This window comes from Schistocerca nitens, chromosome 1 (genome assembly GCF_023898315.1).
Source record: "Schistocerca nitens isolate TAMUIC-IGC-003100 chromosome 1, iqSchNite1.1, whole genome shotgun sequence".
Taxonomy (NCBI): domain Eukaryota; kingdom Metazoa; phylum Arthropoda; class Insecta; order Orthoptera; family Acrididae; genus Schistocerca; species Schistocerca nitens.
The window spans coordinates 754637111-754664808 of record NC_064614.1 but is presented as its reverse complement, the minus strand read 5'-3'; the positions used below and the strand labels follow the sequence as shown (position 1 = coordinate 754664808).

General features: G+C 41.3%; 1 protein-coding gene across 2 annotated transcripts in view; it reads left to right on the top strand.

The window, feature by feature from the left end:
• The window catches only part of LOC126260874 (lazarillo protein), a 64971-nt gene extending 38190 nt beyond the window's left edge, over positions 1 to 26781 (top strand). For both annotated transcript variants that reach the window (XM_049958322.1, XM_049958313.1), the window contains exons 2-5: positions 1564 to 1694; positions 13777 to 14008; positions 23060 to 23146; positions 24060 to 26781. In XM_049958322.1, coding sequence (XP_049814279.1) covers positions 1572 to 1694; positions 13777 to 14008; positions 23060 to 23146; positions 24060 to 24262 — 645 coding nt within the window. In that variant the 5' untranslated portion in view covers positions 1564 to 1571 and the 3' untranslated portion in view covers positions 24263 to 26781. The remainder of the gene's footprint in view (positions 1 to 1563; positions 1695 to 13776; positions 14009 to 23059; positions 23147 to 24059) is intronic.
• The last annotated feature ends 917 nt before the right edge of the window (positions 26782 to 27698 follow it).

Genomic DNA, 27698 nt, shown 5'->3' with positions numbered 1-27698 from the left:
TGTTGACATAATGTTACATTCGAATAGAAACATGTTTTATATACCTATTTTTAAACATATAATATATATGAATACATATGTTGAGTGTAAAGGGGAAAAGTTATTCCCAAAAATCTCTAAAACTTCTGACCCAGTTTACTTCAAATTTTTATGCAGTACTCTAATGAACATTCGGACGGATTTAGGCTATATATTTTTAATATACACAGTACATAAATACATATGTAATATGTGAAAGGGACACGTTGTTACCAAAAATCTCGAATAGTACTCTACCAGTTTAATTCAAATTTTTGCATGTTTGTTTAAACGTTTTGCTAAATATAGGTCATAAATTTTTTATATAATCGAGAAATGTTGTTAGTAAACAGGAATGGGAATTTATGGCTTATCGGCTTACGATTGGGATACTGCTACAGAATTTGCCATAATAACAAAGAAGGGTCAGGATCAGACAGTGGGGGTAAGAGGAGACGGAGAGAGGGATGGGCCAAAATGGACATAGAAAGCGGAATGGAGGAGATCGATAGGTAGAGGGCAGAAGGAGATGGAGAGAAAGGTCGGAGGAGAAGATGGAGATGACTAGGAGGAGGTGATGGACAGAGAGAGAGGAAGAGACAGGGGCAAGGGGAGGTGTAGAAACATGTGTTTTCCACTTTTCTTTCTCTTCCATTCTAGCAGACTGAGACACAGTAATGCGTGAACGGTAACAGCTAGTTTTTAAATGTATTTGTTAATCAAATTTAATACTTCCGAGTCCATAAACAAGGTGAACTTAAGTAAGGAATTCAGCACTCAAATTATCGAAATGCAAAAGTTAATATCTACACGACAGAGCTCACGGTAAAATCAACTTTTATCCTGACAGCGGAATCCCCTGCTGTCGTACACGACCTGCCGTGTCCAGCAAAGTAAAAGATGCGCGTAACCCCTGTCACAGCAGGAATGCTTAACCAGCAGTGAAGACAACTGCTAGGCGGTGCAGAAATGTAACTGTGCCACGAGTTGCAATTACACCGCACACATATTATGTCGACGGCATCGAGCGTCGTTGGAAAAAAGTTCCCACTCTCAATTTATTCTTCTCCACAATTAACTGGCATAAACCTACAGTACTCCATATTTAGTGTTCCATAATTTTCCAGGAACTACTTTTGTAATTCATAAAATATTAACTGAAATATTAGGAGTATACATGCTACAAGGGCACTTAATTTATCACAAGAATAGAATCATTAGTCACATACCCCTGCAAAGATATTTTTGTTTCCTCCTCAGTGCTGCAATTGTACCTTACCGCTTTTCGTACTGCACACATTGCCTGTTAACGGTTTCGATTGCTATTGATTTCCATTACCTGAACCAACCAATCGAGTGATAAGACGATACACCTAAAATTGTCAGTCAGAGAGGTCGGTTGTAACCCATGCGCCACTATCCTGTGGAATGAATTCAATAGTTCCTTCACGATCTATACAGCTTTGATTAAAACTTTTCTTCATGCTTTACATAGGTTTTGCTAAATTACTGCGAACTGTGTTGACGCGGTTGGTTTGCCGGCAGGAGGAACCATGATTCGCCGGAGCCTTCTGTCTGTGACCGCTGCATTGGTGCTGCTGTCTGTAAGCTGCTCGGCGCAGGAAACCATGGGGTGCGCCGACAGGAGCGCCATTAATGACTTCAACGCCACGCTGGTAAGGCTGATCGCACACAACTCGCAAAGAATGCATCGCCACGTAACTTACCTCTACCAAAAATCCCCCCTCCCTATAGATATACACAGAATTTAAATTTAAACAACCTTCGGCGTACCGTACACTCAGTCTATCGTGACTGTTTAAGGTGGCTACTGTATATGTGATGTCTTAACTGGTATTCTTAAATGATTCCAGTCGAACTTCATGACTGGATTGTTTGGTCCTCTACTTCCGAACATACTGTAGAGTTCTTTCAACCATTGCAAAAAAAAAAAAAAAAAAAAAAAAAAAAAAATGTAGAATGCTAGGAATATCGCGGAATTATCTGCTAAGTACTTTCATATACATTAAAGTGTGAAAGTTAAAAAAGGCTGAAGTTTTTCAGATGTGGGAACGAACCGTTCGAGCTGTGTCACTTCCAATAGACCCCATCACAACCTGAACAGCCTCGTTTAGTGTCACAGTTCATCATTATCTCCCTCTCTCTCCCTCTTTCCCCCTCTCTCCACCTCTTTCCCCCTCTCTCCCCCTCTCTCTATCTCTCTATCTCTCTCTCTCTCTCTGTCTATCTATCTCACTCTCTCTCTATATCTCTCACTCTCTCTCTATCTATCTCTCATTATCTCTCTATCTCTCTCTCTCTCTCTCTCTCTCTCTCTCTCTATATATATATATATATATATATATATATATATATATATATATATATATATATACCTCTTTCTGCCTATCGCTCTCTCTCTCTCTCTCTCTCTCTCTGTGTGTGTGTGTGTGTTCATGTCTCGTCTTCAGGTTAGCGTCTTCTACACAGTCTTTCCCTCCTCTCCCCCCCCCTCCCTTCCTGGGCCAAAAGGGCTCGTGATTCTTTTGTGTACTATGCACGAAGACTACCGTGCCATGACATGTAGTAAAGAGACAAAAAACAGAGGGCTGGAAGTGCCCTGGTCGGCTGGCGACAGCCAACTGAAGCCGCCACCTCTTCGGAACGAAAAGTTGGATTCGCCCAGTGCTAAGGACAAGAAACTTAATTTTAACGAGCTGTACCGCCCATTACGTTTACGACTTGAGTAGTTGGTACAGCTTCCAGTATGGAGCCATAGCCCAGTAACAGTTCTAAGGATTTATACGGATGGGCTTCTATTGTGCACTCTGCCAAGGCTTCCTAGCCATACACATCGTTGCACCACGGTTCAACCAGAGCTCTTGAGGTAGTCATACAGTCAAGTTGTTTCGAGTTTCCTCTTCGATAGTGAACTGATAGTTTCCCTGTAACCGTCAGCTCAAAAACGATTACTTGGGGAAAGTTTGAATCCCTTAGCAGTTTTAGACATACTTCTTGGGGTGCAAAATGTTTGTACAGGTTATTCGTTACTAGTCTTGTCATTGAAAGCAACAGGTACCAAGTATATGGTTCACTAGCACTGTCAACTTCAGGGCTGTTAGACACAGTTCATCATTGTGGGAGCCTCACATGAGCATTCTCTTGAAAACCATGATTCTTCTATTTCGACGACACCATTTGGTACTGAATTACACAATTACCATCCAGCAATTTCCTAGCAATCCAAATTACCATTATTTTTCAACTCTGAGAATGGTTACACCATGCCCCTTCCCGTCTCCCCGGCAATCGCCACGGAGTAGACGCCCAAATGACTACTGATGGAAGATCAGGTGGACAAGCCTCACGTTTTCTCAGAGAGTGCCTTTTATACTTAGCTCCAACGATGCGATCATAGGTTGGTTAGGAGTGGCACAGTCGTGAAATTGATTGCCGCATATTGATGTTGAGCCCCGAAGGGAGGGGCGGGGGGGGGGGGGGCAGAGGGAGAGCGAGAGCTATTTGTGGCTCACATACGCCTCGCCCTACTTCTAGCGACCTAATTATTTCAGGGACAGACAGGGTGGACAGGTTGAAATACACGAAGAAAAAATATTTCGAACATTGAAAATGAGAACCTAACATATTACTGTTAGCAGCCCCCACAACCTATACTTACTACAACGAAATGACTGCAGAAAATGTCATGCAAAACATTGGTAAACACGGGGGGAAGGGGGTGGGGAGGCATTATTGGTGAGCTTCTATACAGGAGGTAGTAACAAAGCGGCAGGCTCTGCACTGGTAATACTATGCAGGAAAAATTTAGAGATAAATAGCACGTCGGAGAATTGAAGACACGATAAAGCAGGCGCGGTGACAAAGAGAGAGGGTGGGGAGGAGCCAAAGTCTTCTTATTAGATGGTGAAGCTGATGGTGGTTTGCAGCAGTCGATATCCAGCAGGCTGCAACAACGCTCCTGCGCCAAGTTGCTCTCTCAGAGTTAAGTGGCGCTTTACTGTGGGCGTCATTAATGTCTGTGACTAACGTAATGAACGGCGGTGCCATAACGAGACTCCAGGCGGCAAGCGCCAGGAGCCGATCGCACCAGGTACGTGCGACGGCATAGATCCGAAGAGAAAATGGGCTGAGGCGGCCATACTTCTCGCTTTTATGACCTCAGAATGACCAGTCCCCAGAACTTTTTCTTTTTAAAGGACATTTCTTTTTAAAGGACATCATATTCGCCATTGAATGTATGAATTATTTATTTCACTATAGGATTGCAATTTCGGCCTGAAGATCACTACCAAGTGGTACTGCAGAAGATTTTGTTACAGCAAATGTAAAAACTCTAAAATACATACCTACATGCCATCATCAGCGGATATCGGAGGATTATAAAGTTTGATATGTGCAGAAGCAAAATTTTTATCAATACCACTTGATACTGCCCGTAAGGGTGAAATTCCAACGGCGAAATAAATAATTTTGACAGTCATTGGCAAATGTGATGTCCTTTAAAAAGTTCTGCATGACTCAGAACCCCAAGCGTGAGGAGTTAATGACATCTGAGTAACCTTCTGATCTCAAAAAACAGCTCTCCTGCCAACTGCCGAAAGCGGCAGCGACATTGGTCAACCAGTTCAGATACAAAAGTCAGGTCTCGATGTCAACTGACACCATGCCAGACATTTTTTTCCTAAAAAAGCATCTCTTTGAAGGAGAAAGGGACCGTTCAGATTTTTAGACTATTTTAACGGCTGTCGTACGTATAAAACACGATCTTTCGTTTTCCAGCATGAGTCGAATAGAAGTTGCTTCTCAGAACATTCTTTTAATTGACTCTGAATAAGATGTTGTATCTTCCTTTGTATGATATGCTGAAGAGTTTTGACTATGGTAGCAGTTATATGGTTCAGGGGAGCGGTAGATACTGGACTCCCGTGGAGTCAATACAATAATTACATTTTATTTTCCAACGGTCTCCACAAAAGAAATTTAGCACAACCATTTCAGTTGGTTAAATGCAGAGTGAACAGAACACTCTGAACCAGCCAAAGTATAATTAAATAAAAGAACTTTTTTGTTGAAGCCAGCAATCAATTAAAATTAATAAAAATAATTTTAAAAATACTGCCCACTGAGGTTAAAATCTCAAGTAAGCAATTACGAGTACAATTACCAAAACTTTTAAAACAAAAAAAAGAACAAAGTAACACACTTCAATTACAACTTTAATGATCTGATTATTAGTAAGATTGATAGACGTGCAAGTTTCAAATGAAATACCTCATTCCCGAATCCTCTTTAGTAAGGCAACACATCAAGTAAACTTGTCTTGGTACAGGTGGTGTGCGTATCTTACAAGTTGCGGACACCACTAGCAGCAATGGGCAACTTGACTACAATATACAGAAAGCAAAGTTACACAAAAGCCATATACTTAAATGTATAAAGATATAACCACAGTAAAATATGAAATGAATGCCGAGAATAATTACTGATTAAGCTGAGCTTGGCTGTACACTGAACACGGTAAATCACAAGCGCACAACTATCAGTGCCTGGTCGGTTTTTACTTTAAGTTAACCAACCAGAATATAAACTGGTTCCACAAGGAGAACATGCACTTAATAAAATGTTCAACAGAAATAAATCCCTTATCATCAAAGCACTGCCAGGGACAGTGACCTGAAAAGGGGTCTCCCACAGAAAAAGACGCACTGGCTCAGATTAACAAATAAGTGCTCACCAAATTGAACACAATCCTCCCTCACAGATGGGGAGGCCATAAATCATCAGTGCATATGGCTCAGCAAGCTGCAGCCCAATTTAAACCTTGCCTGATAGAAAACTTCAATGCAAGCCACGCAACATGCTGCCGTACGACATTGTTTGATAACATCGTTCCTCGCGGTGCATCACACCATCTCTGCACTTTTGCATACCGAGTGGCGTACCAAACAAGCGCTGCAGCAACACGGCCTTTGACTGCTCCCGTCAGATATCGAAAGAAGCCGAGCCGACGCACGGCTCAGTTTATTTCTCATAAAATTTTCGAATTACTCAAATTGGTCCCTCACGAAATCTATTATCCGATGATGGTCTTTGGCGGTTATCGATCCTCAGTATTGGTAGCAAAATAAGTGATAATGTGTTAATGTGGTTTCAAAATTCGTAACCGGGTTTGTTACATGGATCCCAAAAGAGTTTTAGAATCAGCAAGTAAGCGTCAACGTTTTACTGTTGCCATAAATGTTTGTGTGTAAGAAAAAAACTTAATTGAATTGATTCGATTTAAATTTTGGTTAGGGTCAAAAAGTTTGTTGTATGGTGTCGCAGTCTACTTTGGTTCGATAATCGATCAGGCTGTTGCATCTCAGTGGTTCCCAGTTGTCATAAGTTTGACACTAATCTCTTTTCTGCTGCTTTGCTACGCTTGCGTCTTTCTTACTCCCAATCGATATTTTCTGCTCACCAAACTGTTCACTTTCTTTAACATCTATTTAACAATTCCTATAATTCTGCCTTCCGTAAACGGCAGAAATGTCACCAGTTCATGCAATTATTTATATTGTTCCACCATGAAATGTCCGCCCGACAGCTGAGCGGTCAGCGCGGCGGTCTGTCACGCCAAGGGCGTGGGTTCAATTCCTGGCTGGGTCGGAGATTTTCTCCGCTCAGAGACTGGGTGTTGTATTGTCCTCATTATCATCAGTGGAAGCCAACCTGAAACCACCACTGGAATCACTTCCCTAGACGCTCTGACGAGGCTTTCCCCATGACAAGACCTGCCATGAGGCAGAACACAAAGTTTTTTTACCATGAAATTTGATTCTATTTCTAAACTTTTCTTTTATTTGTTTAATTGCTTCTCCGATATACGGACTGAACAGTAGACACATTTACTCCAGTCCTTACGTCCTTTTCAATCTGAGATTAGTTACCATGGTGAAAACCTACAGAAACAAGACACAGACTACATAGTCAATGACCGTGAAGGTGTCATGTACGATACTTCCAACCTCTGTACTGTCCTTCAAAAGGTGTTGCCATTTCACAGAGACAGTGGAGTTGTATGTTGTTTTACCTGATGCTCTGGGTTCTGACTAATTTCGTGGATAACATTGTGCTTCCTCAAAGTATCTAGTATTTTGCCCAACATGGCGGAAATAGGGTATATACAACTGTAATTGTCAATGGAATTTGAAAAAGTACCCTACATTGCCTAGATAATGAAGAGTGAAATGCGTAGTATGTGCGTGAAGCTCTTTAGACTTGTTTCCTATGTTACCATCGTCTTCACAACAATCCTTTGGCTTTATAGGTATGGTACATAAAATGATGTATGTACATAAACTGAACACTTGAAATGTACTCTCAGTTGCGAATATGGACAACTATCAGCTGTATAACGGAATGACAATGAAAATTTGCGCCGCACCAGGACTCGAACCCGGATTTCCCACTTAGCGCCAGCGGTCGTCATACCGTTAGGCCATCAGAGTGCACGACTCACGGCTAGACCGAAACGTCTATATGTCGTCAACCATGTGCCAACAAACTGTTTTTGTATTTCCATCATATTTCTGAACAACGCAGGCGCTGCACTATCGCAAATATCATATAAACTGACCAAGCTCGTGGAGTACGTCTCAAATGTAAATGGTGCACTACGTCCCCTTTGGAAATGCACAGATGAGTCAAAACATTATGACTACTTGCGTAACTGCTTCTTTGTCCGTCTTCATAACGAAATGTATCATTGATTCTGAGTAACAGGGATCCGATAGTTTGTTGGTAGGTTTGTGGAGATGAGTAGCGTTAGATTTATACGCATAGGTCATGTAATTCGCAAAAATAACGAACCGCTGATTTGCATACGCAGTGATGGTGCTCCACAGCGATCCAGGTAGGTTGCATAGGGTTAACATCAGGCCAATATGGTCACCAAGACATCAACATGAGTTCACTATAATGCTCCTCAGACCACTTTAATACCGTTGTGGCTCCGAGATACGGACAATTATACTGCTGAAAGATGACATCGCCGTCGGATAAGACATCAAGCATGAAGGGAAATGCAAAGAGTACTCTACGGCATTGGCCCCTGTATTTATCGCGAATCTCGCGCCCAGCACAAATTCCCAAGCGACTGCAAAAAAAGCTCTGCTGACTCCAGTATATATAAAGGGTAAGAACACGAACCCCAAAAATTAGACTAATATCCTTCTAGGCGCTCAGTCAGGAACCGCGCGACTGCTACGGTCGCAGGTTCGAATCCTGCCTCGGGCATGGATGTGCGTGATGTCCTTAGGTTAGTTAGGTTTAAGTAGTTCTAAGTTCTCGGGGACTTATGACCACAGCTGTTGAGTCCCATAGTGCTCAGAGCCATTTGAACCATTTTTAGACTAATATCCCTGTAACGTCCTTTAAAAACATATTGTTTGTTACAAGTGTAATGTTCTTTAAAAATAACTTTGTGCTATCCATATTTACTGTGTGATGTGTTGTTGAGCAAATGGTGTGCTTAATCACTTTTACTGTAATCCAAAGAAAAATTAAACAACTTAATCTGGAAAACCAGTATGTAACGCCTATAGTCAGATTAGTTCTTGTGAAATTTCCTCAGTCTCGTGAGCACCGAGTTCTACGGCCCTGTCCAGTAAACTGATAAAATTCCCTATGCAAATAAACAATGACATGCATTTTTCTTAGCTCCTGAGTCGCAACGGAAGTAATCTAAGTATTCTGTTCTCTCCACAGTAGGCATACAAAATATTCAATCTTGGCTCAGCGAAGTGCAATGCCGGCCGTAAAACAGCTTCATACAAAGAATGTCACACGAAATGGTATAGGATGAGGTACTGATAACAGGATATGCTACGACCTAATTCTTCAGTTCGAAAATTGTATTCAAAATAAAGTTTGTCCTTCACAAAATTTAATATGAAACATTTTACATTAACTTCAAAATCAGTGAACTTCTCAATTGTTCTACAATTCTCACTTATTGACATAATGAAAGATTTTTGGATTGTTACACGACAAAAAGTCTAACAACGTTTAACAAAATAGATTCCAAACTTTAACTTGTCTGTATCAGGATTACAAAACACTCAAAATATTACAAATCGGGTATACCTAATCAACCTATACATTAAGTCTGATGGAAAATACCGGGTTCCTACATTCAAGGGTCAGTACTGTTAGAATTAGTAAAATCCACATTGCATTGCTACATACTTAACTAATATACAAAATTTCATTACCTTACAAAACTGTATTATGCTACGTCCATAGGCCAACAGCTAAATTCTCAAAGCTAGCCACTAGCTTAAAGTCTTGCATCCTACCTTTAACAGAGTGCAACAGCAACTGCTACTGCGCTTCGCGCACCCCTACTTACGATCGATTCTGCCACTCAGGCAGCATCTTTGGTTCAGTGGTGTCAAAGATACAATCTCTTCCCCAGGTGACAGCCATTTCATGTCATTTTTCATTAAATATATTACAAAATCGGGCTCCACGTACAAGTGGGCCACTCGCATCCCTAAATTCTGTTTGTTGCAGAATCCTTGAACATTTTCTCAGTTCGAATACAATAAACTCCACAATAACCCTGGGTTCGGTATGGGGCGACTGTGAGGTGGGTGGACTGCTGTGGCCTGTTGTGGGGTTGTGAACCACTGAGGGCTACGGCGGGGCGAAGCCTCTTCGTCGTTTCTAGGTCCCCAGTTCAGTACACAATACACGCAATCCTTGTAGGTGCAGTGGCCATATTAGATTGAAATATTCACTGACAGGTTGAAAAAACCGATCAACCATACATGGCTAGGTCTGTCGTGACATCGAAGCAGAACCATTCATTCCCAGTTTTAGAACATGTCATAGTTGATCGCAGAAGCGGTGGCCATCGCGCAACTTCACCAGTTTGGAACGGCTCTTGATTATTTCTAACTCGTTAAGTATGCTATCAGCTATCAACGTCTGGCACTACGGAAGAATCACAACATACACTTTACGAAAACAAGGCAAATGGCGGCTGATGTGCAGCGGAATGCAATTGCGCTGAACATTTACTGTATTCTATTGCACCAAAGGTTCCATCAAAATGTAGGGACCTCAGAAAGTAATTTATACATAGCATCTTACGCTAAACCCATTGTGGAACAAGAGTGGAGCATTGTCACACAAGAGTACGTGTTCTGGGTTCCCTGCAGGCACAGTTACTCAGAGCTACTGCTAGTCGTTTCATCACAGTGTGCAAGTGAGATGGTGCGGCAACTGGAAACGAACCCAAAAATTGAAGTGTGTGGCACAGTAATATTTTGTTGTTGTTGAGGAAACTTCTAAATTGCACATAGAGTCACCGTGAAACTTTGATGGTCTACGGAGAGTCCCTGGAAGAATGATCAATATTCAGGGGTATGACAGGAAAGATCATTCGTAGCACGAAATTCTGGTAAACAAGCGCCCTAAAATGTATACCTTAAGAGCTATTTGCACTTCGCTACTGTGAAAGACGTCTTCTACTGAATGAGGGCTTATAGCTCTTAAGATACACTTACATATTTACTGGACGTTTTTCTTGCTTTTGCTCATACCACTACTCCCAAAATAAGGAAATCGGAGAGCTTGCAGTAGAAGAGATATTTTTCTCAGTATCGATGATGAAGCGTTCTTAGCTCTTAAGGTACGCATGGTACAGCCCACATTTACTAGAGTTTCGAATGATCGTTCCTGTCATATCCCTCGATTTTGCCCATTCCTCCTGGGATACCCTGTATGTACAAATGCAATGTCGCATCCAGCCATTACTAAATGATGCCTATAATTTCAGCATGGCTGCACAGATGTCAGTGGATGCTGATCGCTGCACAGTCCACATCTTGCACCACGAGGTTTCAATCTTTTAGGCACAATGGCAGAACATCTATTTTGCTGTGACGACAACGACGACGACGATCACGCAGTGGCTCTTGAATATCTCCGTGACCAAGGAGCGGATTTTTTTCATTGAGGAATGGAACGAGTGGTAGAAAGTTCAGACTTCTCAACACAGATTTAATGACTGTTTGGAAGGCAGAGTCTCGCAATTGTTACACTTCGTAGTGCAGCATTCAGTAAAGCTACCTTTATCTGCCATAGTATTATGTAAGTTACTTTCCAGGTCGGTTCATACATCCTCACAATGGATGAGTTGCACACTACAGCTACTTGTACCAAATGACAGTTAACAGGCCGAAAGAAGAATGAAGTGTGCAGCCTCCTTCCCACCCCCACGCCGCCACCCCTCTTCCGCGTCTCCCCTTTTACGTGGCCCCCTTCGGGTCGCCCCTTTCCCCTCAGATATAGTGATTTAAAAGCTAAACATGTGACACAGTACCTAAAGTTCATATGAATGTGTTTCCATCATGGGAAGTTTGCAACCATCTACACAGGACAGCAATCGGACTCACAAGCTCGTTCCCGCCACTCGCTATGTGAGGGTAATTCAGATCAATCTTTTTTCGTGGTAGCGTCGTTTTGTGCAAGATATTAAACGACCTAAAACACCAACTCCCCTCTTGTATTAACACTATCGTATATCGAAAAATACAACGTACAAAATAATCACCCACTTTTCAAGTGACTGCTTGATGTACACACAAAGTGTGTTCCCACTGTTTGTGAGAGCTTCTGGATAATACCGTCTGTATGTCAGGTGATAGTGCCATATCTGTGTGTTCCTTAATTTTTACTTTGCAGAAATCTGTGTAAAAACAGAAGATAATGTCCCAATATCACATCAGGTCAATTGTGCTTGTGCTTTTTCGTACATTTTTTCCTTAAACCTGAAGTAACTAAATGGTTCAAATGGCTCTGGGCACTATGGGACTTAACATCTGAGGTCATCAGTCCCCTAGAACTTAGAACTAGTTAAACCTAACTAACCTAAGGACATCACACACATCCATGCCCGAGGCAGGATTCGAACCTGCGACCGTAGCGGTCGCGCGGTTCCCGACTGAAGCGGCTAGAACCGCTCGGCCACACCCGCCGGCTTGAAGTAACTGCTGAGTATTTTAATACCACCTAATATGTACACTGTTTGAACTTAGATAAATTTGGTTTAGTAATCGCATGTATCACTTTTCTAATTTGGTTGTGGTTGTCTGATATGTACACTAAATGAAAAAAATAGAAGTAAAATAGTCCAGACACTGTTATGGGTGAGCCTTGTTCCAGTGAGTATGTTTGCTCCTTAATAATTTCCAAGCAATGTAAAAATTGTAATATGTAAATGGAGTACTTTGTACTTTAATTTTTTGTACTATAAGTACAAGGAGCGCAAACTATTTTTACAACCATGCAGCTATTATAACTCTGGATATTTATTTGTCAGACATTACGTTCCAGGTCATAGCAACCATCTTCAAAGTACAAGGGATAACTATGCGTATTTCATGCTGTGAGGCACAAACTGGCTGTGAGGAACTGAGACTTGTAATCAAAGGTCGATACTTTTTGTTCGGATCTAGCAATAAGTGAATATTTAGACAGTAACCAATCACGGCGTATTTCTCGCTGACTTGAACCTTTTTCTGGTGTCATTCTCTAGCAACTAATAGTTGCAACTTATAGTTTAAGTCCACTTTCCGTGTTAGGCATAGGACAGCAGCGAGCCCAATTTATTGTTAAAAAGTTAGTTACTATTTAAAATTATCTAGATAGTACTTTCTTTCCGGACTTCGACTTGAGTCATCTTGCATGGCCTAAAGACCATCACTGTTAAGTCGAAAGTAAGTCTCAAGATACTAACACCTTTTACATGATTGAATGGTAAATATATTATTGAGTCTACTATAGGAGGTACGAGAATTCCATTGCATGGTTGTCAAACACACACTTTATTCGTACAAAACTCAGAAAGGATCTTCTGGACCAATTTAAACTTACATTTTGAAACAACTGCGCTTGCACCTGCAGTGTCGTGATACGATACTATACACGTATTGAGTAAAAACTGGAGTAGTTTCGCTTTATGACACAGTAATCAGCTCCGACTGTGTCACAGTAAAATTACATAAAGTAACAAAGTTCTTATTGAAGCATTCGGCGTAACGAAAATCACTTGGTTATCGTGACACTCGCTCGAAATAACATTAAAATTGGAATGACGTCTACAAAATCTTAAACTGAATCTTTATCATCCCATTGCGCACTGAAGGTCTTAAAGTATTACTAATAAGTTAGCTTACACAGGGTCATTCAGCTGCTCCTATTCTTGCTTTTAAGCAATCCATAAAGTCTTCACATGCAAGATTTTCTTATTCTTTCGCACGCTATGTTTGAACTGTTAGTCCTACAGAAAATTGAACACGGCCTTTTTGTAGGAAATTTAGTGTAGTTAAATTGTGTACTGGGATAAGTTTTCGCTGGAGACCATAGTTCTCGAGTTATTCAAGAAAATCGCACTTAAAGATCGCTTTTGTAGGTTTTTTCTTGAGTAATTCGAAAACTACAGTATTTAGCGAAAACTTATCCCAGTACATAATTCAACTACATTACATTTCCTACAAAAAGGTTCTTCTCATTTTTTCTGTAGGACTAATAGTTTGCACATAGCGAGCGAGAGAATACGAAAATCTTCTATGTTGTATTTGAAGACGTCGCAGGTAGCATAATACCCAGTGGTAGGGGCAGCTGAATCAACCTCTTCATGAATAAAAATTGTGTGGTTAAAGATGGTGTTTGTGGTTGATTTCGCAGTACATGGGGAAGTGGTACGAGTACGCCAAGATGGGCAGCATGCCCTACGAGGAGGGCGGCGTTTGTGTAACGGCAGAGTACTCCATGTCGAGTAACAACATCACAGTCGTGAACTCCATGAAGGACAACACGACACACGAGGTGAACACCACCACGGGCTGGGCAGAGTTCGCGAGCGAGCTGCACACCGACGGGAAGCTCAACGTACACTTCCCGAATTCTCCAAGTGTTGGTGAGTTTACCCTTCCCTCCACACTGTAAACTGTCTCAAGCAAAATCTGAAATTATTTTTTTAATGTTTGATACTTTAGTGTTAAAATACGCAATGCTCCCATAAACTCGGTATGGCCACTTGTACGGGTTTCGACGAGCTACTTCACCAAGCAATAGCCACTCCACGATCTGTGTAGTCGGCAAAACGTTCGGGAGAGCGGTGTGTTGGCCACGATGACCCTGCATACCGCATCCGCATGACGCCGCAGGGCAGAGAGTGACACAACGAACGGTAGACATTTTGGGCCTTCACGGCTTGGCGAGAAGATCCTTATTTCTACATTTCAGGGCGGAAAACAAATCAATGCATAGTCCGAATGGGTCTCATCTGTCCCTCCTGTGGCAGACAAATAACGCAGTGGTGAAGGCATTCTATTCGCATTCAGGAGAACCGCTGTTCCAATCATTGCCCCGCTATCCAGATTTGGATCTTCCCTAGTGTTCCTAATTCTATTAAGGCACAGGCGTTGGCCAGTTTCCCTCTCCATTCTTGAGCCGTTGCAGTTATGTTCCACTCTTACCACTGAATCAACATAGGATTGTTTTGGATCAATCTCTAGAACAGCAGTCGAAAAATGAGAATACAAACTGTGCCAAACTTCGTTGGTACGTCAGTCATAACGTAATATATTTAACTGAAATTAATATTTGCTGATTACTTACGTCCCACATTACCACTGCAGAGTTCTGAGTTTCAATCCCAGACTAGTACCAATTTTCTAAGGCAATCAATTTCACCTCTGGCATTGCTTCGTTTGAGGCCAAGTTCCATTGATGTTTAAATTCCGCGTGAAACTAGACCTGACTAAATATGACTGTGTGTCCTATTATTAGATAGGATCCACGCAGGCATAAACCAATTTCTATGCGACTATGTATATTAAAGCACTATGATGGCCAAAGAAACTCAAGCTTACTTTGTGTGACACTGAGTTCTTGTAAGTTTCTCCGAAGGTAACCACGTCGAATTCCTAAAACAGCAGGATGTAACATGACTGAAATACGCATTGTTAAAATATGTAATTTATATTAACTATAAAATTGTTTCTACAATGAATAAATTTCTTGAACAAATGACGGCGACAATTTGTCAATTTAGTACTTGGCTGCATTCTTGGGTATGTCGTTACAGGTATTCTGTCGTGAGTGGAAATAATTATTAAATATTGAGTCCTAGTTAGCGACTCTATGACTACTGAAGCCTTTTTTAAGATACAATTATAACGAATCGGTTGACAGCAGAATTGCTTTGGCATTATATGACTCATGTCTGGCTGGTGGAGAACGAAGACATCTAAATGTGCACTTGATGAACTGTTACTTCAGCTTCACATATTGTGGCCTATCTAAGTCTTCCAGGAGTCTCCTAAATTCACTTGATCCCAGTGACATTCCACTGTTAACGTATGACGACACTTTTTCCAGAATACACGAGGCCGTTTGCGGTACACACTCTTAGAAATGAAGCCACAAATTATTTTATGCTAGCGATCATTTAAAAGATGTAAACGCTTCCCAATATGCAGGTCACGTCACTACGCTCCTATTTCGACGATTGCCTCATTTGAACAAAATATTTTTCCTGTCGAGCCGTTTTTTATATTTGGGAATAGAAACTGCTAAGAGCCAGGCCGGGTGGATACGGTAGTGATGCAAGAAATTTCCCGATGATCGTGCTGGAGCATTGTCGTGATAGAGCAGCACTTAAGTCTTTGATAAATGGGACGGTATTTCCTCAAGTTTCTTGCCAAAGCGGTGCAGTATATCACGGCAGTACTCTATTGTCAAGTGATCGTCCTTTCCCCCCTTTCTTTAATACCTGAGTATGGATACGATGTTCTCTGTTCTCAAGTCGCGTCGACTGAAATTAATTTCTCGAGCTTTCTACAGCTGTCACCGCCATCGCCCTCAAGAATTTAATTCTGTCGGGAAAAGGGAGTCGACCGCCTTATACTCATGAGGCGGCAGTGTCCAGAACGTTCCAGAGATCGTCCTAATTAACGCATGCACAGGAAGATGAGTTAAGCAGCCACCTTAGCTCCAGTCTGCCACGGGAACCACGACGGCAGTAGGTGACAGGGAGAGGCGCCATACTGGAAAGAGCCGCTGCCGCCGACACCCAACTGTCGAAGGTCTTCAAGCCGTCGGTGCACCGACCGTGCATTCAAATGTTAGGTGTTGAGCGTGCCAAGTTTATGCATCATAGCGTGGAGGAAACACGTTGGGGCATCTCTCCGAACGCGCAGGGCATTATCTTGCATGTCAGATATTCTGAACGTGCGTTTGAACGTCGACCAATGAGATGGAAGAACGCCACCTATGTCACATGACGTCACCTCCTTTCAGTACAGAGTCGCGAGACGCCATATCGGCTTTCATTCGAAGTCCATATATAGTTTCTAGGCACCAGCAAATTGAGGATCTCTCAAAAACCCCTCATTAATCGTGTGATTAATTGTGTTGTAGTAAAATGACGGGGAACGCCGCATTGGTGGTTAAAGAATTATTGTAACTAGCATATTATAAAAGTATTCCGTTTCAAGGCAGCAGCTCATTGAGCATTCCACAAAAGGCATTGTTTTTGGTACAGTTTGTTATAATTATTTAATAACACATTTACAGTTAAAGCTTCAAGAGATGATAAGATGCAAAATATGGTCGTAATACATTCATGGTCGGTGTAGCGCAGTGAGTAGAGAGGCAGAATTCTAGGGTAACAGGTGACGTGTTGCTGATTCGCGTCTCAGTGGCTCCAATTATTGTTGTACTGACCTATCCATTTTCAAATAGGTTCTGATTCATTATTAGCCTAATAGCAGTATACCATTCGGTGTTACGCAAATATGAGTGCTCTCTTTCTGAGGAGTGAGTTTGTTAGACTGGCTTTATGTACAAGACAGCTTGCACTACTTGCAGTAAGATATTTTGCACTTCCTTGTTTGAAGTTTCGTATTTCACATATAAAGATACTGCTACTGAATAGGAACAGTAATCAAGTAAGTATGACCTTAGGATTTTGCTAAAAAGTGAACAAGATGAAATAATTTTTTCTTATCTGGAAAATTACTTGAAATGTAACTTCTGTAAGCTGATGTTCTTATTGACTGCGCATGATACTGACCTTTTCGCCTTATATCATGTTAATGGATAATGAAGTAATTTTATATTTACGTATACCACAGACTGAGCAACATAACAACATAGGAAAAAATGGATTGCTACTTACCGTAGAGAAGATATGTTAAATTGTAGACAGGCACAGTGAAGACATTTACACCAAGCTTTTGGCCACAGCCTTCATCAGCAAAAGAGAAACACCCATCATTCATACACATAAATAAGCACAGCTCACACACACACATGATAATCCAGCAGCTCAGACCAAAATGCAACAAGGGTGGGGAGGAGATAAGTGGACTGACGGGGGGGGGGGGGGAGGGGGACTACTGTTTGTAGAATAATATTTACTCCTACTGACCCCACTTCATCCCTCATCTTATTTTCCACATCTGCCCAAGCCACAAGATATTGTGATCCACGACCTAACCCATCGCTCCCTCCCCCTCTCTTCACTTATTGTAACACACACACACACACACACTCCCATATCTCATCTGTTCCTTTCCTGTTTTAACGTATTTTTGCGTATTTTTACACGGTTTCACGCATTTTTGAGTACTTTTACGTATTTTTTGTATTTGTGCGCATTTTTGCGTGTTTGTGCGTATTTCTTCGTATCTATATGTGTTTCTGCGTGTCCCTACGTATTGCTTAAGCGTCTTTTCTCTTATACAGCTCCTTTCACAACCATTAACACCTATTTTGCTCATTTCCATGTCATTCCCGGTTTTTTAGTCCGATCCTCCACAATGGACCCCTGCTCCATCTTTCTGCACCAGTTCAAAAAATTATCCCATTCCCTGGCTAAAACCCAGTCCCACATTCTATTTCTCAAATGCTGCCTAAACCATGGAACCCCCCCCCCCCCCTGCCTAGCCATAAAAATTCCTTTCTTTGAATCCTGCCCCCTCCTTTCACAACGACCTTAAACTTCTCAGATTCTGACGGTCCCTAGTCCTCACAAACCCTGTATGGCAAAAACACATCTCCATGGTACAGGCACCCCAGAACCACCTCCGCTCCCTGTGCAAGACACTATTACTGTGCAGTTCCCACTCCATACACACATCTGTGAAATTTAGTTCCTTTCTGTCCAGCACCTGGAGGAGCATTCCAGACACCACCTCCGTAAGTTATCCATCTTGCTGGCATCCTACTGCCACCTCAGGACACCACTATCCATCCCCTATCCTTCCCACAGTGTTCCCCCTTGTCCACCCCTTGCAGCACCTAAGCTGTGCCCCAAGCTCATTTTTTCAACTTGCCACGTCCCCCAAAACTCCCTACCAAAACTCCATCGAATCCAGAACCGAAACGTTCCCATAGCACTGTTGGTAATCTTTCTACCAGAACCCTCAGCTCTGCAGAAGTTTGTCCTGTCCAAAGGCCTCACCTTTAGCCCTACAACCAAATTAAATCATGCTGGACTGTCCTTCTCCTGCAATAGAAGCACTTCTTTTCCATCAATCCCCAACCAAAAACAAACTAATTCTAACACTGAATTGTGCCTCTCCCAGTTTACATCACTGCGACCTCCCACATAATCTACCACTAGTCATCTTATAGAAATTCCTTACCCCCAACTTAGCCTCACTATCTTTCCCCAGGACCCCTCCTCAGAATACCAGCTTTCCAGCAGAAGAAAGAACAGCCCACACAACGAGAAAACAAACCTTGATCTAATCATCCAACCCACAGACAAAGTTTTCACCACTGTTGTTATGAATTGCAGTGACTACCTAGAAGAAGGTGTCCACTAATTGTCTGGTTCCTTCACCTATAAACTCTGCCAGAGTGATCCCATCCCAGTAGTCCCTGCTTAAAGCCTTAAGCCCTTCCCAGAACCTCTCCCCTGAATCAGTCTCATTCCTCATCACTGATACCCCATGCACCAACTCTCTATATGCTCCCCAAAATCCACAAACCCCACAATCCTGGATGCCCCATTATGGTTAGTTATTCTGCCCCCACTGAAAGAGTTTTGGCCCTCATTGACCAACAACTCCAACCAATTCCCTGTAATCTAGCCTCTCACATCAAAGATAACAACCACTTACTTCATCAACTACCCATCATCCCCACCCCTTTACCTCATTCCTCATACACCTTACTAACTTTACCCTAATCCACAAGTACTTATTTTTAGAAGGGAAGGTAGATAAACAGATCCACTGCACAGCCATGGGCACCATCATGGCACCCTCCCATGCCAACATGTTTATTGGCTATATAGAAGAGTCCTTTTTAGCCTCCCAAAACGGCAATTCCTTAGTCTGAATCATTGATAATATCTTCATGGTCTGGACACATGGCCAAGACACCATATCTTCATTCCTTCAAAATCTCTACGCTTTCTAACCCATCCACTTCATCTGGTCCTTCTCAACCCAGCATGCCAACTTCATAGACGTTGAACTCCTCCTCTGATGGCTCAATACGCACCTCTGACCACATTAAACCCCAACAGTACCTGCATTTCGAAAACTGTCACACTTTTCACGCCAAAAAATGCCTCCCACATAGTCTAGCCCCCAGCGATGGTGTATCTGCAGTGACAAAAGCTCCCTTTCTCAGTATGCTGAAGGCTTCACCATTGCCTTCACAGACAGACACTACTGCTCAAACCAAGCCTGCAAACAGGTCTCCTATGCCATTTCCCCCTCACACCCCCATCCTCCTACCACCTTCAAGAACTGGCCACTGAAGAGTGCCCTCTTTGTCACCCAGTACCAGCTTGGACTGGAACAACTGAATCATATCCTTCGCCAGGGCTTTGATTACCTATCATCATGCCATGACACAAGGGATATTCTACACAAGATCCTTACCACCCCTCCTAAATTTATGTTCCATTGCCCAGCCAACCTCCACAACATCCTAGTCCATCACTAGGCCACTTCCAATCCCAATCCCTTGCCGCCAGGATCATATACCTGTGGAAGACCAGGTGAAAGACCTGCCCAATCCACCCACCCAGCGCTTCCATTACTGTCACAGCTTTATTCTATCCCATCAGGGGCCAGGTCACCTGTGAAAGCAGCCATGTCATTATAAGCTCTGCTGGAACCATTTTACAGCTTTTTATATTTGTATGACCACCAATCAGCTGTCCACCAGAACGAATGGGCACCACCAAACTGTGGGCAAGAACAAAGTAGACCACCCAGTGGCACAACATGCAGCTCAGCATGACATGCTTGATTTCAATGGCTACTTCACTACCCAAGCTATCTGGATCCTCTGCTCCACCACCAGCTTTTCTGAACTGCGCAGATTGAAGTTATGTTTACAACGAATTCTCTGATCCCGTAATTATCCCGGCCTCAACCTTTGGTAATATAATATCTCCAAACCCTTCACCTAACAGTTTCCAACCCTTCTATCTAACATCTCCTCCCCATTCTCATCTTCCAGTCTCTTTGTTTGCCGCAGTATGTCAACGCACCCACCCATTTTTCCCTGATCCTCTTTCTTTCACTCCTTTTTTTTCCCGAACCTACCTGCCTCACTATCTCCTGATACTGCGCCTGTTTGCATTCTAGTCCCTGAAAACTTTGCCAGACAGTGTTCCTCTGTCTCCCCATCCATATCCTACTATTCATTCCCTTTTCCCGCCCCCTCCGGATTTCTGTTGCCATCCCACATGGTAGTAGCATTGTAGACTGAGCTGCTGGAGTCGGTGTCATGTGTGCATGAGGTGTGTTTGCTTGTTTGTATGAATGATGTTGGTTTCCTTTTTGCTGATGAAGGCTGTGGCTGAAAGCTTTGCGTAAGTGCGTTTTAATCTTGCCTGTCTGCAACTTAACGAGTATTCTTTATCGTGTGTAGCTGACTATCTTTTCCTAAATTGTTGAAATTCCTCCATGGAATTTCCATCGTTCAACATAACACACGGAAAAGCGGGGAAGTGTGCTTTTTAATAAAGGAATTTTATGCCCGTCGATTTCATAGTGTGATTTGCGAGCCAGATGGCTGACAAATGCCACTGGGGCGTGCTGCGATAAGCTTTACCACGTTGAGAGGCGCGTACCGTACGCAAAGTCGTATCGTTTCTGGGCATATAGCAGCACGCTGAACTCGCCACGCTCAACGTTGATGTTCAGAAGCATGGTCCGTATCCCGATGGATTTAGGCTCATCTCTCGAAAGTTCTGGACGCTGCTGCTTGCCTAGCCCAACATCTATGTTAATTCTTGAGGACGACTGCCGTGACGGCTGTCGAAAGCTCGAATGTTTTATCTCACTAGGCGTCGAATACGAAAAGATCTCTTTATTTAATTATGCCGCCACGAAAGACTTGAAACACACAAGCCATTAGTATGATTTCCTTACTATCCCTGGCTGATGGGAACATTATTTCCTTGGACCAGGTTCACCAGAAGCATCCTGTAGCTTTCATTGTCATTTGGTTTCCGGATGTAATGTCTCACTGACGGTGACGACTCACTACAAAGTGTCCTTCGCATCTCACTTAAATGTCTCCAAACACAGGTTTGGACTTGAAAGCCATACCCAACTGTTCATTTGTACTCACGTCATTTGTAGAACCGAAAATTTTTTCATCGCCAACTTTTTGTGTAAAATATTGTCGTTTCCCTCGGTACACATGTTGTCTGCTTCTATGCGCACTGCTGTTAAACGAGCAGTGAGAATCATGTCGTGGACTTGATGATTCCATCAGTAACCAGATATGCCGATGACCTGTGTGATTATCACCACAAAAGGATTGGCGACCACGTTTAAATTCGTTGAAGCAATATCTGTCATTGATGGCGAAGGTCCACTGTATACAGCATTCAATTTAGCTTTTAGCTCGTCATAAGTTTCCATCCAAAAGCGAATGGTTTCACTTATTCGGTGAAACAGACTGCAAATTTACACTCAGTGAAAATTATATAACAAAATTTGAAATGGCCTTTTGAATTCAAATCGTGCCTTTTTGTGTTAATAAAAAATGGAGACACACATTATTAACCTCCACTTGGCTTAAGAATATCTGTCACCGAACAGGGGTATGTATTGAACCGACCTCGTACATATGGGGTGAACATTAAGGAGGACAAACTTGATGAGAATTCCTGACGGGAAAATGAATATGAATGTTGAGACTGTTATATATGATTCAGTCGTGACATCAACAATAATTTAATTTCAGTGTTCAGGTAGGTATTTTGGCTTCCATCCACTTCGACCGTTTGCTTTGCCATAACGTCATAAAGGACATAAGTATGAGGTCACCTCGATCATCAGACTTACAGCTCCCCAATTTTTACTGTGAGGGCATCTGTAAAGGGCATTGTAAGCTCAACCAGTTGCTGATGTGCAGGCCCTTCAACTGTGGTATAGCCTATGACACTATTCGATTACAGCCTGGAACATTCGAAAGCGGCAATCCATTATGTGGCTTGTGAAGGCTTGCATTCCTGGCCATGGAGATCACTTTCAAGGTCTTTTCTAACAAGCAAGAAATTACTGCTCTGTTATGTACTGGTATTGTTAAGTGCTTTACTGAGACTCGACATCCATTTCTAGAGGGATGCTGATATCAACGTTTGTTCCTTTTCCTGTTAGGAACAGTCTTCTTCACTTTACTTTTATTCACCCGTGTATAAACAAAGGCAAAGCTGCTTATTTTCGTGATACTCTATCAATAGGCTCGTTTTTTGACTGAAATTGCCATGATTTATAGTGGACTCTGAAATCTAATCTTACTTCTTTCAAGCTAGAAAGTAAGACCACCAGTGGAGTTTTTAGGCAAATACTACCAAGAAATAAGGACAAATACTGGTGGGACATCTGTCTCTCTGAGTATTGAGATTATGTATTGGAAGGTGGTATACTATTCATGAAGTTGACACTGTTGACTACAGGAGGTAATGGTAATGTTGCAGGTAACTACTGGATTCTGAGTACAGACTACGACAACTACTCCATTGTGTGGTCCTGCGTTAAGCGCCCGGGCATGGCAGCTTCTACAGGTCAGTCAGTTAGCTTTATTGTTGTTCAGCACAGTCATGTTTCTTTCTCCATGAATCTCCTGGCATGATTCGTTTATTAAATGAAGTCATTTTTCCAGTATTAGTCATCCTCGTTTACAACTGCACATACATAAACCACCATTCTTTTTAAAACACACACGCCACTTTAACCGAATTAATCCCTCTCCCGGGTGGATAGTTATTGTTTAAAATCATATTTTCTGTTTACATTGTGTGGTCATCTGATACTGTACACACAGTGTGACTTGCCACTTCGTATGAGTAATGCTGGAAGTGGAGTAACAGGCACAATTTCTGAGACCCTCTCAACAGTTCTTTCACAAAGTGTAAAACTACATTACATATATATACCACATTTAATTATGCAATGTAAACAGTCTGGTGGGTTATTCAAGAAGCTGTAATAATCATCTAGAAAAAATTTAATTTTTATGGATGCAGGTATATGCGTACAGTTTTGGTACCTGTTCAAATCACTGCACCATAGTGTCGTGTCATTCTGCTACAACAATCCTAAACAAAATGGCATAGCCCATCTCCATTTAATAATTTATTTTGCCACCTTAAGTGGTGTGCTACGGTACTGTGGCCAGGGGATTTCACTGGGTACCAGGATGCAAACAGAACAAAGAACTGTATTACGTACCATAATCTCGAAATATTTAAATTGAAGTTATTAATTTATAAGTTATCTTGCATTACTTATATACTGTAGCAGCTCACATACAACACACATAATGTTTGAGATTTGCTAGCACAATAAAGTTGGAGTAATTACCTCAAAAGAGTTGTGTGTGTAAACGACAGCCTCATATGTTTGTGCTAAAAACCAAACCAAGACTTTTTTTGTTCTGTGACTCAAGTGAATCAAACCTCTTCTTTCTCTGTGCAGAAATCTCATGGATCCTTTTACGATCACGGAACTCTTCAAATATGACGCTGGAGAGAGTGGAGGATGAGCTGAAGAATCTGCAGCTAGACTTGAACAAGTACACGAAAACGGAACAAAGTGCAAAGTATTGCGCTGGCGCAGGGCATATGATGGGAGCAATGCTCAGCGTTGCGATTGCGTCGCTGTTCGCTCTCCTGCACTAGAGCCAGTATGGTCAGCGAGTCATGACTCAGGTCAGCGATGCTGGCTCATCGCTCCTGGACAAATACTGCACATGTCAAAGATAAACTACTGCGCAGCACAGAGTTACAATCTCCACTGTTCATGGTCTAGGGTTGCGACACATTCTGCACTCCAAAGCTCATATTGTTTTCCAGGTGAACAACACTGCACTCTTGTGAGATTTTCGATCCACATTACCTGGGATACAACAGCAGGGACCATAAAGTGTATCAGACTATCAAACTTGTGATTTGAAGGAGTGGCCCGTGGGTTTTCTCAATTTATTGTCCACATTGTTTCAGAAATGAAATACACTGATAACATTTTCATTAAATAAAACATACAATTACTTCACTGTAATGTAGCACCATTCAACACAAATATTTGATGACGTTTTTCTTATTTTTGCTACAGAATGTGTCAAACTGATGTTTCCTCTTCTTCATGATAAAGCATTGTGAAAGGTTCCAGTTTATTGTCTACTTACAGAAAATGTTTAGAAACAGGTTATGAGTTATGTAATCAACAAGGTGACATTGACCTGAAAATGTTCATGCATAATGTTGTCAATAAGTGTAATATCTAGTCCTTAGTATTGTATATTGCTCTTGCTTTCCTTCTCAAGATGCCCTACTATTTCCAATGAAATGTTTCTCATTTTCTTTTTATGATGTTCTGACAGATTTGTAATTCAAATTAATTTTCTGGGGCTGGTATTGAATCTAGTACTCGTCAACATCTTATCAAATGTGACATCACAGACGTTAATAACTGAATAGCACAGCTCCTTACTTAAATAACAGGTGGCAGTCTGCCCTACTGTGGAGAACTCTTGATGTACTGAATAATCAGGCCTTCAGAGATGTTACGATTCACTTGGCAAATTTTATAACTTTAAACCCTATAAATGTTATCTGCAGTGTAAATAATATACTCCTTTTCTGAATAATTTCTTTAATTTAAGGATTACATTCTACTTAATCTTATACTGTGCAAGAAGCTTATGAGGATAATAGTTCATTTGAGAAGAATCGTCCAAATACGAACCTCAAGGGTGATGGTGCTTTGTAGGCACATTTAGTATCTCTCGTTTCCAAACTGATTCATCAACATTGCCCATGCTTCATAATCTCAAATATACTTACTGTTAATTTGACTGCTTTTTGCAGGCCTTTCTTAGTCTCTTGAATTTGACGAACTTTACCTTTAGAGGATTTGGAAATTATGATCGAAACTTATGTGCTATAGTATTACTGCTTTTCTGCCGTCCTGTATTGCTGTAATATGCTTCAAAAAGAATTGTCTGGTTAATAGTTTACATCACAAAACCAAAGAAAGTAAATGGGATCATGTAAATGTATAATGGAAATTCAGGCACGTTGAGTGATTAAACAGCTATTTGACTGCTATCATTTTCATGAAGTGCGTCAAGAGTTATCTGGCTACACTAGAACTAGTTATAAAATCTTTAGAGAAGGGACCAAAAAGAAGTCACATTAATCCATAATGTGGCTTTAATTTTACTGTAAAGCTGTCAACCCCACAATAGAACCAGAGCTCCAAAAGAGGAAATGACTAAATTGTTAGAAGAGAACTGTGGCAGTCAAGAACCTGTGCAATCGCAGGGGAAAAATTGTTCATTGATTCTTCTAGTATCCCATCGACTATTACTTTCTGGAAAAAAACTAAAAATAGTAGCTTTTTATTCATAGTACATGAAAGAAATGATCATCTGGATGACGATAGTTCTGTTAATTACATTCTCTTGCATCTATTGTTGCAGCCACATATAAATTGTCATGGAAATAATTGAAATTGATTGAAAGACTTAAAATCATTTTCTGTTCCATCTTTTTTAAATGCATAAATTACAATGTTTAAATAGTTAAATATTTCAACACTATATTAATCATTATTTATTATGGGTAGGATTGTAAGGTTATCTTCAACAAACAGCTTCAGATTTTACAAGTGTTTTGTGTCAAAAATGTAAATATTTCTTAATCTTCAAAGTTCTTGTCGATTCCTTGTGTTTATAGTTGTGCATTAGCAAGTGTTCTTCAGCTAATGTAGGTGTAATCGAATTTGTCTATATAGATTCTATTATTTTATTCAGTCATTTCAGTCCACATGTGATTACAGTGTATTTTGCATAAAGAGGAGATACATAATGCGTTAATTTATCTTTCGTGTACAGAAATATAATAAAGTTTAATGTATAGTTCACTAAAATTTCTTCTACAAAAATGTATTGCTTTTTGATATGATACATTCAGAACCCGTACATGCATCATCTTTCATTTGCATGAAGGTACAAAAAATATTGAAATCTTGAGAGAGAGAGAGAGAGAGAGAGAGAGAGAGAGAGAGAGAAAGAGAGTATTAAGAAGATTTTAAAAACTTAAGAACAATTCATTATAACTTTTATTCACATTACATATATGTTCTACACAAATGTATGTAATTCATCGAACTATTATTAAAGTTAAGTAATCAGCAATCCAAAGTCTTGTTTGTCACGGTATCACAATGTGCTCAGCTTCTTGAAATAAAACTGTTCGGCATTGTCATCTAGGAATAGAAAGTTAAAGTGCACGTCTCGAGATGCTTGGTACATTTCTAGTAAATCATGAATCAAGAGTCCAAGGAATATAAGCACGCTTCTGTCGTCAGTTTTCCGCGGCCCTCTGACAGTCAAAGGGTAATAATAGACTCGGATGTCGTACTGTATGGACCAATAGGCTGAGTCATAAACAGAGGTGTGGTTTCCAGTCACAGCAAAAAACATTCGTGTGATGCGGTAGCTTCACAAGTTCAAACACACGAGGAAAATTTGTTCACTTCATTTGATCTGTGTCATTCGTCTGGGGTGAGTAGGTGAGAGATGTACTAAATTCAGTACTTTTAGTGCATACTGAAGAAAATGGAGAGGAAATGTGCCTCGCGGAGTGGCCGCGCCGTTTGAGGCGCCATGACACGGTTTAATCACGATATTTAATGTTGCTTATAATCCGTCTTGATTGCAAAATGTTTATTCACATGACCGGTTTCGGTTCTTCTAGAACAATCTTCAGATCTGCAATTTCGGTTACAGGAGTAACCAGTCCACACAGAGCAACTTTCACATACAGCGACGCAGCACATGTGAACAAACATTTTGCAATCAAGACGGATTATAAGTAACATTGTATAACCAGTTATTGCGGTATCTCATCAGACATTATGTCTGTTTTTGGAAATGTGCGATATTTTTTGATGGCACGGTGACTACCGAACGGTACGTGAAGGTTTGGAAGATGATTTCATCCAAAGTTAACCTGATTTCTACAAGATCTGGTTCATGCAACACGGATCTCGACCCAGTCGAATCAGGAGAGTGTTTGGTGTCCTGGAGGAGCTCTTTGGTGATCGCATTCT